The sequence below is a fragment of the Miniopterus schreibersii genome (assembly GCF_964146895.1).
Source record: "Miniopterus schreibersii genome assembly, chromosome: 1".
Taxonomy (NCBI): domain Eukaryota; kingdom Metazoa; phylum Chordata; class Mammalia; order Chiroptera; family Miniopteridae; genus Miniopterus; species Miniopterus schreibersii.
In genome coordinates, this window is record NC_138101.1 from 54237675 (window position 1) to 54249936 (window position 12262).

At 38.5% G+C, this 12262-nt stretch overlaps 1 protein-coding gene across 4 annotated transcripts in view; it reads left to right on the plus strand.

Annotated features, from left to right (window-relative positions):
• Positions 1-12262, plus strand: part of CCSER1 (coiled-coil serine rich protein 1) — a 1053860-nt gene that overhangs the window by 476575 nt on the left and 565023 nt on the right. For all 4 annotated transcript variants that reach the window (XM_081140171.1, XM_081140174.1, XM_081140172.1 and 1 more), the window contains exon 8: positions 11944-12027. In XM_081140171.1, coding sequence (XP_080996297.1) covers positions 11944-12027 — 84 coding nt within the window. The remainder of the gene's footprint in view (positions 1-11943; positions 12028-12262) is intronic.

The following is a 12262-nucleotide window of genomic DNA, read 5'->3' on the forward strand; positions in this document are numbered from 1 at the left end:
TTATACACTCTGGAAATTAGCCCCTTATCAGATACATCTTTGGCAAATACGTTTTCTCGGACCGTGGGTTCCTTTGTATTTTGAGGCTGTTTTGCTGTGCAGAAGCTTTTTAGTTCAGTGTAGTCCCACGCTTATTTTTTATTTTGTTTCTCTTGCCCTAACAGATGCATCAGTGAAAATTCCACTACGTGGGATGTCTGTGACTTTACTGCCTGTTTTCTTCCAGGATTTTTATGATTTTGTGATTTACATTTAAGTCTTTTATCCATTTTGAGTTTATTTTTGTGTATGGTGAAAGTTGGTGGTCTAGTTTCATTTTTTTTGCATGTATCTGTCCAGTTTTCCCAGCAACACTTAATGAAGAGACTGTCTTTACTCCACTGTATGCTCTTGCCTCCTTGATCAAATATTAACTGACCATAATGGCGTGGGTCTATTTCTGGGGTCTCTGTTTTGTTTCATTGATGTCTATGACTGTTGTACCAATACGAGGCCGTTTTGATTACAATGGCTTTGTAGTACAGTTTGATGTCCAATAATGTGATCCCTCCCACTCTGTTCTTTTTTCTCAAGATGGCTGCAGCTATTCAGGGTCTTTTTTGATTCCATATAAATTTTCGAAATGTTTGCTCTAGATCTGTGAAATATGCTGTTGGTATTTTAATAGGGATTGCATTGAATTTATAAGTTGCTTTGGGTAGTATGGACATTTTAATGATATTAATTCTTCCAATCCATGAACATGGTATATTCTCCCAGTTGTTTATATCTGCCTCTATTTCTTTTTTCAGTGTCACGTAGTTTTCCGAGTACAGGTCTTTTACATCCTTGGTTAAGTTTATTCCAAGGTATCTTATTTTTTTAGTTACAATGGTAAATGGTATTGCTTTTTTAGTTTCTCTCTCTGAAAGTTCATTGCTGGTGTATAAGAATGCCATTGATTTCCAGATGTTAATTTTGTATCCAGCTACCTTTCCAAATTTGTTTATCAAATCTAGTAGTACTTTGATGGAGTCTTTAGGGTTTTCTATGTACAATATCATGTCATCTGCAAATAATGACAATTTTACTTCCTCCTATCCAATTTGTATACCTTTTATGTTTTCTTCCTGTCTGATTACTGTGGCAAGGACTTCCAGTACTATGTTGAATAAGAGTGGTGAAAGTGGGCATCCCTGTCTTGTTCTTGTTTTTAATGGAAATGGTTTTAGTTTTTGCCCATTGAGTATGATGTTGGCTGTAGCTTTGTTATATATGGCCTTTATTATGTTGAGGTATGATTCCTCTATTCCCACTTTGCTGAGAGTTTTTATCAGAAATGGGTGGTGGATTTTGTCAAATGCTTTTTCTACATCTATTGATATGATCATATGGTTTTTGTCCTTCAATTTTTTTTATGTGATGTATCACATTTATTGATTTGCGGATGTTGTACCAGCCTTGCATCCCCGGAATAAATCCCACTTGGTTGTAGTATGATCTTTTTAATGTATTGCTGGATTTGGTTTGCTAGTATTTTAGTGACGATTTTAACATCTATGTTCATCAGGGATATTGGCCTGTAATTTTCTTTCTTTGTAGTGTCTTTATCTGGTCTGGGGATTAGGATGATGCTGTCCTCATAAAAAGAGTTTGGGAGTTTTCCCTCCTCTTGAATTTTCTGGAATAGTCTGCATATAATACGTGTTAATTCTTCTTTGAATGTTTGGTAAAACTCGCCTGTAAATTCATCTGGTCCAGGAATTTTGTTTGCTGGTAGTTTTTTTATTATTGCTTCAATTTCATTAGTTATCGGCCTATTCAGGATTTCTGCCTCTTCTTGATTCAGCTTTGGAAGGTAGTATGCCTCTAGGAATTTGTCCATTTCACCCATGTTGTCCAATTTGTTGGCATATATTTGCTCATAGTATTTTCTTACAATCCTTTGTATTTCTGTTGGGTCAGTTGTTATATCTCCTCTTTCATTTCTGATTTTATTTATTTGGGTCCTCTCTGTTTCTTAATGAGTCTGGCTAAAGGTGCATCAATCTTATTTATCTTCTCAAAGATTTTTTATATATTTTTTTAGTCTCTATGTCATTAATTTCTGCTCTGATCTTTATTATTTCCTTCCTTCTACTTGGGGCTTTTCTTGCTGTTCTTGTTCTAGTTCTTTTAGATGTTGTGTTAGATGGTTCATTAGATCTTTTTCTGGTTTCTTGAGATAGGCCTATAATGCTATGACTTTTCCTCTCAGGACTGCTTTCGCTGTGTCCCGTAGATTTTGGGTTGCCTGTTCATTTTCGCTTTTTTCCATGAAGTGTTTGATTTCTTCCCTGATCTCATTGGTAACCCATTCATTTTTTAATAGCATGCTATTTAGCCTCCACGGGTTTGCATATTTTTGAGTTTTTTTAAAGTGGTTGATTTCTAGTTTTTGGCATTGTGATCTGAGAAGATGTTTGATATGATTCAATCTTCTTGTATTTGTAGAGACCTGCCTTGTGCCCTAACATGTGGTCTATTTTTGAGAAATTCCATGTGCACTTGAGAAGAATGTGTATTCTGCTGCTTTGGGATGAAATGTTCTGTGTCAATTAAATCCATTAGGTCTAGTGAGTCACTTAATGTCTGTGTCTCCCTGTTGATTTTTTGTCTTGATGATCTGTCCGGTGCTGACAGTGGGGTGTTAAAGTACCCCACTATGATTGTGTTGCTGTCAATCTCCCCCTTAAAGCCCACCAAGAAATATTTTATATATTTAGGTGCTCCTATATTGGGTGCATAAATGTTTATAAGGGTTATTTCCTCCTGTTGGAGTTATCCCTTTAGTATTATGTAGTGATCATCTTTGTCTCTTGTTATTGTCTTTATTTTGAAGTCTGTTTTATAAGAAATAAGTATTGCTACTCCAGCTTTCTTTTCCTTTCCATTTGCATGGAATATTTTATTCCATCCCTTCACTTTTAGCCTGTGTGAGTCTTTTGCTCTCAGGTGGGTCTCTTGTAGACAGCATATGTTTGGATCCTGTTTTCTTTTCCATTCAGCTACTCTATATCTCTTGATTGGACCATTTATTCTGTTTACATTTAAGGTTACCATTGATATCAACTTATTTAATGCCATTTTTCCTCTTTATGCTGATGTGCCTTTCTCTCACTGTTCTTTCTTTTTCTTAGATCAGTCCTTTTAGCATTTCTTACAATCCTGGTTTGGTGGTACTGAACTCCTTTAGACTTTTTTTTTGTCTGGGAAGCTCTTTATTTCACCTTCAATTTTAAATGATAGCCTTGCTGGATAAAGCAATCTTGGTTGCATGTTCTTGCTTTTCATTACTTTGAGAACTTCCTGCCACTCCCTTTGGCCTGAAGAGTTTCTGTTGAGAAATCAGCTGTTAGCCTTATGGGGGTTTCCTTGTAGGTCACTGCTTGTGTCTCTCCTGCAGCCCTTGCTCTCTTTCCTTGCTCTCTTTCCTCCCCCTCTGGCATTACTATAATGCGAATGTTGTTTTGCTTCATGTTGTCCCAAAGCTCCCTTACACTGTCCTCATGCTTTTTAAGTGTTTTTTCTGTTTGCTGCTCTGATTTTTTTCTACCTTGTCTTCTAAGTAACTTATTCTATCCTCTGCTTCATTGAGCCTGGTTTTAATTCCTTCCAGTGTATTCTTGATATCAGATACAGCATTCTTTATTTCTGTCTGATTTTGGTTTATGTTATGTATCTCTTTTTTCATGTTTTCACTAAGGTACTTGATCTTACCCTCTTGTGCCTTGTTTTTCTCATTAAGTTCCTTGAACCTCTTTAGAATCAATACTCTGAACTCTGTTTCTGATAACTTGCTTAACTCCATTTCATTAAAGTCTTTTACTGGTAAATTTTCCTTTTCTTTAATTTGGGGTTTGTTTCTTTGTCTCCCCATTTTGGTAGGTCTTAGTGTTTGTATCTGTGTATTAGATATATTTGCTGTCTACCAGTCTTGTGGGGTGGGATTTTGTATTGTGAAACGAGTGGAGCCCAGAGGTGTGTTTTCCTTATACTTCTGAGCTCTTTGCTCTAGGCATGTCCCTTTTGTGGGTGTCCCTTTTGTCAGTTCTTTGGGCTCTCCTGTTGTGGTTGGGTCTGGATTGTTGTTGACCAGTCCTTGGGAGGACTCTCCTCTCAGGTTGGCGAACTGTGTGTCTCTGCCTCAACCTGGTCGTGTAAGCTGTTGTACGGGTGCTGTCAAGGCAGGACAATACACAACTAAACTTCCAGGAAACAAGGGGTATCTTAAAAAAAATCTTGACAGTCACAATAAAAACAACCCAAGTGAAAATAGAACTGGGAGAGTGAAGGGAAAACACACAAATACACACACACACACACACACAAACACAAAGCCTAAAAAAAGGAAAGAGAGAAAGAAGAGGCTAGAAAGAGAGAAGTATAGTGTTGTTAATAGTGATGAAAATTTAGAAAATAATAATAATAAACTAAAATGTAAAAAATAGAGAAGCTGCTGGGAGATAATAGAGGTAGAGAAAAGATTCTCAAAGAAGGGTCAGCAAAAAATTAAAGGAGAGAATAGGAATAGGATAATAGTTGAAAATGAAAAAATAAAAATACAATAAAGAGAATAAGAGAACCTAACAATCAAAAAGACAGGAAGATAGTAGGGAGGATAACAAAAGAAAGAAAAGAAGAAAAAGAAAAGGGAAAAAAACCAAAAACTTATGGCAATGGAGAGGAGAGGAGAGAGAGAGAGAAAGCCCAGGCAGGGAGGGAGTCCAATAAGAGGTTTGGGGGCTATTATAGAGGAAAACAATAAACTTGTTGGGTATAATGATAAAGTCCCAGGAATTAAGCAGGGATATCAAGAAAGTCTTGATAGTAGAAGCAAGGATAAAACAAAACAAAGCAAATAAACAAAACAAAACAGAGAAACAAAACAAAAAACAAGCTAAGCAAAACAAAATTCTTTTATAAAGGAAAACAATTTAAATTTTTTTTTTTTAATTTTAAAAAATTATTATAAAATTTAAAAAGAAGAAAAAACAAATAATTTTTGTCCCTTTCTCTTCTCCCTAAGGGAAAAAGAGAAAAAAACTAACAAACACAAACAAACAAAACCAAACAAAAAAAAACAGAGGGAAAAAAAGACAATCAGGTGAGTCTCTTCTGGGCAGCTTGTGTTGTCTGCAGCTCTCTGTTTTGTGTGCTGATTTCCATTCTCCTGGGATGTACTTGTGTATCACCCAATGTGAGGAGCCGTCTAGGTTTGGCTCTGGTGTCCTTAGGTAGATGGTTGATCTGAGGCTCTCCGTGGGTCACCTCCTCTTGGCAGCTATTTTGCAACCTTGTAGTTGCCTGGTCTTACTCCAGAGTCTTCTGTGGAGTCTTTAGGGTGCAGGGTGGCTAGTGTAGCCCAGGGTATCACTCCCCTTAGAGGTGTCGCTGTCAGGCGCTCACTCTGCGGGAGTTAGTCTCTGCTCCACCGCCAGCTCCTCAGTCCCTACCCTGTCCTCTGATTCTAGCTCCCCAGGCTCTGGCCTGTTGCAGCTTCAGATTGATTTCAGCCTGTTGCCTTTTCTGTCTGGGCCGTTTCGACAGCCTGGGCTCAGTGCGTTTGATTAAAGAACATTCTGGTGAGCCCTTTGCCTGCCCAGCCCCCAGCAGGGGTTTTCAGCGTTTCCTCCAGCTCCCAAACAACAGTCCCTGAGAGTCTTATTCTTGTAAAGTCCACCAGTGAGCCTCTCCCTTCCCCCTCAGGACTGCGCCCTGGGGGGTGTCTGGGGCTTCAGTGAGCTGGGCCCGCCCCTTTCCTGTTGGGGGCGGTGCTCCGGCCTGCAGGAGAGGCTGGCAGGCTCCGCCCCTCCCTGCTCAGCTCTGGTTGGCTGGTCGCACCAGGCCCGCCCCTCAAACCGTGTACTGCGCAGACCCCAGGCCCAGCCTCGGCTGGTCTGTCCGTGCAGTGCACGCTGGGAAGGTGGAAGCCAGTTCCGGGGTCAGAACGCAGAAACTCACAAAGCAACACACAGGCAGAGTGCGCCCTGCAGGTTCCCGCCGCCCGCGCGCCAAGGCACCCAGGGGAGGGGACCCAAAGTCAGCTGCACGCAGCTCCCCGCACCGCTGGTCTCAGCAAAGCGGGGGTGGCTTCACATGCCACCAGAGCACCCTCAGGGCTGGTCACAGATCCCAGCCTCCCGGCACCAGGAGCTCAGGGCGGGAGGGCTCCTCCCCTCCCCCATGCCAGGCAGATTCAGTGCTTTCTGGGGCTCAACACAGTGCCCCACAGGGAGGCAGAGGGTGCGGATGCTCAGTCCCGACCTCTGGTTTCTTGGGTGCCACAGGCTTTGGGACAGCCCTTCCTATGGTCAGCGCCCTGAGCATTGGTCGCAGCCACCACTAGAAGCTTTGTTTCCTAGGAAGGTGCTGGCCGCCATTAGAGGCCTTGTTTCCTAGGAAGGCGCCGTTCTTTCCGGGACTCACCGCTCCCCTAGTCCCTCTGCCCTGTGCGTGGGGCGCTCCTTCCCCTCTTGTCGCTCCGGGTGTGGGGTCCCCGCTTTCGGGTGCCGCCCGCACTCCCGAGGGGAGGGAGCTTTGCAGCCTTCAGGCCTTGGGGCTCAGCCCAGCACAGGCTTCAGGGGGGATCCCCCTTCCTACGCCCCCTCTCTTACCGGACTCTCTGATGTTTCTTCAGTGCTCCCCACTCGCACTCCGTCCACTCAGGTATGTTTCTCTGGTTTTTCCAAGCTGGCTAAATAAGATTTTAGGAGGAAATCGAGTCCGTGGCTGGGAGTGGGGCCTCTGCTGCTTCTCACAGTGCCGCCCTTCCCTCACTCTGTCATTATCTTTTGAGTGATGGAAATCAGTAGAAAGTCTTAAGCTTCCTAAGAGTAATAATTATTGGAAAAAATTATGCTGATATCCAAAGTCTTGTATTTAGTTGCTTGGAAAACATAGCCAATATGCCACTGTGTCAAGGGATAATGCTGTCTTTTCTGATTTGATTTATTTGTGAAAAAATACATTTCTAAATACTTACTTTGAACATATTTTGAACATGCATTATGTCTTTTTAATTTTTATATATCTATGAAAATAATATTTTGGAATAAAACACTTATTGTAAATCAATGGAATGTTAGTTCATCTCTTGAGTATATAGTCAAATCTAGAAACTTTTTTTTTTTTTTTTTTTTTAGTTTAATGCATGGGTCTGGGTCGTAAGTGGAGGTGGAAGAAGGTATATGGGAGATACATGGTGATGGAAAATAAAATAAGATAAAATAAAATAAAGGAAGAAAAAAATAAGAAAAGAAACTTAATTTTTATAGCATCATGTAGCAATTATTGATATTGAAATGTTTTATGTTTTTTTAATTGTTTTATATTAGATAATAAAAAAAGGGGGTATTCTTTTTATTGACCTTGCTTTCAGTATTTGAGAAGCAGTTATTCTTATGGTCGTGTATAAATGATTATATGCTTGCACTGCTTTATTTCACTAGCTACCCAGGTGTTGCAGATAGCATGCTACTTTAAAGCTAAGTTAACATAAGAATTATGAGGTCAATTATTCAGGTAAAGCTGCAAAATATTGTCAGTTATTAACATTTTTGTGTGTTCTAAACTCTGTTCTGGTGTCCTCTCCTACTATATTCCAGTTTTTCTTTCCTTTTTTTCACTTGTTCATAACATTCTGTCATTGTCTAGTAGAGTTGTAGGTAAATAATGGAAACAGATGTTTCCATTATTTTTCAACCCTTCGACCTTTTCATTTATAGGAATAAGGAACAGTAGTAAGTCATAAAGTAAAGCCCTCTAGAGAGATGACCAAAAGTGTATAAAAAAGAGAGTCGTGATGACTCAATACCAATTTTGACATGTTTTTCTAACTTATAGCCAAGAGTTATGCTTATAATTTTACCTGAGGAACTATGTGGAAGTTTGTAAGAAATTATTTTATTTTTTAAAAATCTGCATTTCTAATTTCAGCATATGATCATTTTCAAGGTGATTTACAGATTCTACTTGTTTTTAATTTCATGACACTTGCTTTCTGTTTATACAATGATCTTAAACAATAAGGTAATTCTAATTCTAGGCCAAAATAAATAAATAAATAAAATAGAATGTATTTTATTTAGGGACTGGAGTCAACTCCAGGACAAATTATCCAAATATATGTGTATCTGGCTCTAACTTTTCAAATTTACAAAAGTAAGATAATTTGCAAGGAATTTTTATATTTGTATTTGTTGTTCTCTAGTAGTTTATATAATGAGAACGTATTCTTTTTCTGCATGAAATGAGCTACTTGAAATATAACATAACTTAAATCACCAAAATCATAAAATAAATCACAAAGTATTTTATTTTAAAAATTAGCTATATACATTTTTATACAACTATAATGAGTATATTTACACTAATTCTAATATTTTGTGTTTCATTCTTAAATACTGATGATCTCTATAACAAATCATCCCAAAACTTACGTCTGTACCTATTGCCACAATGTAATGACTAAAAACAAAACTCTAGGTAACTAAGATTTCTTTGCATGGTCATTCGTAGATGAGGCTTTTTAAAATGACTTCTGATGACATGATAAATATTTAATGTGTTATGCCATAATTAAGTGCAAACGATAATGATACGTTAACACCTATGTGGTTTAAAGCTGTGAGATTCTGAATTTCTCAAAAAAGTTCCTCAGGAATTAAATCATAGAATTGTGCAAAGTGAACATACTTTTGGAAAACCAAGCTACTTTACAATTTTTATTAGCCAAAATATAAATATTTCGTTTTAAACTAATTAATCAACAAAATATAAATTAACATACAAAAATATTGTTGATAACTAATCAACAAAAAGCAATTGTAGTAGACCCAGGTTGAGGCCCAGATCCCTTTTTAATAAAGGGTGCACTTCCCAGGAGCAAGTCCTGTGGTTAGCTGCCTGCCTCTAGCTGTTAGCACCTGTAGGGCTACCTCAGCTGAAGCCAAGCTCATCTCTGGGTGACCTGAGACAGTGAATAAAGTAACAGCTGAGATCTAGTTCTCTAGATTTTGCTCAGCCTATGTCTGAACAGGAGGGAGTAGTATAAGAGCCTACCCACTCTCCCTCAACAAGGGATTCTTCTAAAAGGCAATTTTGGCTCTGGAGCTCCTCCTTCAGCTGGCAGAGGATTTGTGAGATTAGGATCATGGTCCCGCTGTACCCCTGTGCAATTCTGATTCATCTCCTTTTCTTTTCATGTGGATTTACTCTCTAATAAACCTTTTGCACCCTTAACTCCACCTCAATATTTGTTTCCTGGAGAACCCAACCTGTGCTGTTTTATTGTATGAAGAGAGTTAATTATGTAAAATTTGGGGAATATAAAGAAATTTATATGAGAATTTATAGTCTGGTGTTATCATTAACCTCCACTGAATGTGTATGTGGCTCAAAGAAGTTCAGAGCCACCAGGCTGCTTAATTGAAGTACTGAGGATTTTATTCTAGGTCTCTGATTCTAAGAAACATGATGGTTTTCTCACCTACTTTGTAAGCCTACTAATATTTTCTTTGCATTGTGGAGCAAGCTAAGCCTTTGGCCACTAACAGTGTAACATGCAATATTTAGAATATAGGAGAATAAATATTAAAAATGATGAATATAAACTCTATCCATAAAAACCCATGATTTAGGGAAGAAATAGGACTACTATGAAAGGAAAGGAACAGAGATCATTAGCATCTTCCAGTCAAGCTGGTTGCCAGCAAAAGAAAGGAGATAGTGGTAAATTTGAATTATATTTTCTATATTGTTTAGTGTAAAGTAGAAATTAACACCATGAGAGCCAGAAAAAACAAGTATTCTATTTTCTCTAATCCATTACCTGTTTTCTTGTCAGCTCAGATAAGGTTAACAGATTCCAAAACAGTGAGAACCCTCCTGTTTATACTGTTTATTTGGTAATTTTATGGGAAGAAAATGTGAATTTGAGCATCTTCTGTGTGTCATTTACAGTGTTCGGTGCTAGTGATATGCTAATGAAATAAAGGCATACCTCAGAGATGTTGCAGGTTTGGTTCCAGGCCTCTGCAATAAAGTGAACATTGAAATGTAGGAAGTCGTAATCTTTTTGCTGATGGAGAGTCTTGCCTTCAGCTTGTAAAAAAGCAACATCTGTGTGTGAAGCACAGTAATGTGGAGTGCAGTGAAATGAGGTGTGCGTGTAGTCTAGCCACTTAAGGAGGGGTGGGGCACAAACTAGTCCAGTGAGGCTGCGGAACAGCAAAGAACACTTGATGTATTAGCCTTGTGTGAAATGATGTATGATTTCGATGGTATGGAGCATGTCCTTGCCCTCTAGGGATACATCCTCAGCCAACAAGGGAAAGCTCCCTAGAGGAATAAGAAATAATGCTTGAAATGCCTCTTAGAGCCTGAAATTTGAGAGGGATAAAGGGTTGCAGTGGGTGGACAGCAGTGTCATCCAGAGATGCGCATGTGTAGAGCAAGGAAGCACGAGACAACGTTTTTGTGTTTCCGTTCTGTAGGTGAGCAAAGGTGGTAAGAAAGTTGGAAATGAAAAACTTTGATACTCCAGATAAAAGCAATAGCAGATAAAGAGAGGCACTGTCTGCTATGCTAAAAGATTTTGACTTTCTGTTTTCCTCTGAGAGAGGAAGTGATTAGCTGTTAAATTAAGAAGTGATATAATTAATTCCCATTTAGGAAAATATTTCCGGTAGATAGGGAAAGTGATAGAGAACCAATTTAGAGATTTAACGCAGTAAGTCAGGTAAGAAGCATTGATTACCTAGAGAAAGTTAATGACTAATGGAAAGGAGTGAGTCCAAGAAATGTCAAGGAAATAGAGATTAAGGAGTTTTGTACCTGTCAGAGGGGAGGGGGGTTGGGAGTCTGGGTGAAAAAGGTGAAGGGATTAAAGCAAAAACAAAAACCTCGGAGACACAGACAACAGTCAGGTGATTACCAGAGGGGAAGGTGGGTGGGTGGAGATAGAAGAGGGTACAGTGGGGATAAATGGTGATGGAAGGAGAGGAGGCTCAACTTTGGGTGGTGAACACAATGTTATATATGTATTAAAGACTTGTACACCTGAAACCTATATAACTTTATTAACCAGTGTCACTCCAATAAATTCAATAAAGAGTTTAATACCAGATTTGGTTCCTAGTGAGCAAGAGCTGAGAGTATAGGATGACTTCCTGGTTATTTTAGAAAATATAGTAGATATTGGGAGGAATACGTAGAAGTAAAGCTTTGGGGTAGGGGGAAGGTTGTTGAAATGAAGGTAGATTTTAAATATCTATAGGGCAATGCTGAATATATGCTCAGTAAGCATTTTTATTCATGGGCTGAAGCTTGGAAGACAAGAGATCTAAATTAAGTATTTGCTTGCATCCGAGGGTTACCAGCATAGAGTAAAATAAGCCACAGATGTCGCTGAGTGTGCGTGTAGAGTATGAAGATTAAATGCTCATAGATCTCTAGTGAAAGGGATAGATGTTATAGTGGCATCATTAAAGATAAAGACTATAACATGGCCATTGGCTTGGCAACTAATATTTAATTACAGCAGGGAACAAATGGTAAAGTATCTCATTTAGAGTGTAGGTATTTTTTTTATTCCACTGATCTGCATGCACAGGTATGGGAGGAAGAATTTAGGATGACTCCCTAGGTGTCTGTGTTCGACAACAAAATGGATAAATTGATATACAAAGAAAAAGACTGATGTAAGAAAAAAATTACGTGTGTATATCATAGATAGCATAATATTTTTGGCTGCATTAGTTTATTTTTCAACTTAGAATATTATGCAAAATATCATACTGTAGAGGAAATTTCACTTTCATTAGTCAGATGCAATTATCCCCCTCTGTGTGAAGCTGACTTTCCTTATCAAGAGCAAAGTGAAAGGGCTAAGCCTATTATGCTGTCTCTTTGATGCTTTTATAGGATATAATGAAAGATGAGTGCTCACTGTTGAAACTGCAGCTGAAAGGGAAGGATGAACTCATTTCCCAACTTCAGGAAGAGCTGGTAAGTGATACCGACATTTGGCCTGCAAGTGTGTTTTCCTTGCAAGGTTATTTAAACAACAACTTATTTATTAACACTAATATTAATTATTTATAAATTGTTAATAATTCATCCTGATTATCAATTTTATAATACTGTGGTAATACGGATTTGACAGTCTGAAAAATAGAGAGCATGTTTTATATTATGTATGGAACTTTGTATAATTTCAGAAACAGCTCACTGAAGCAGGGTT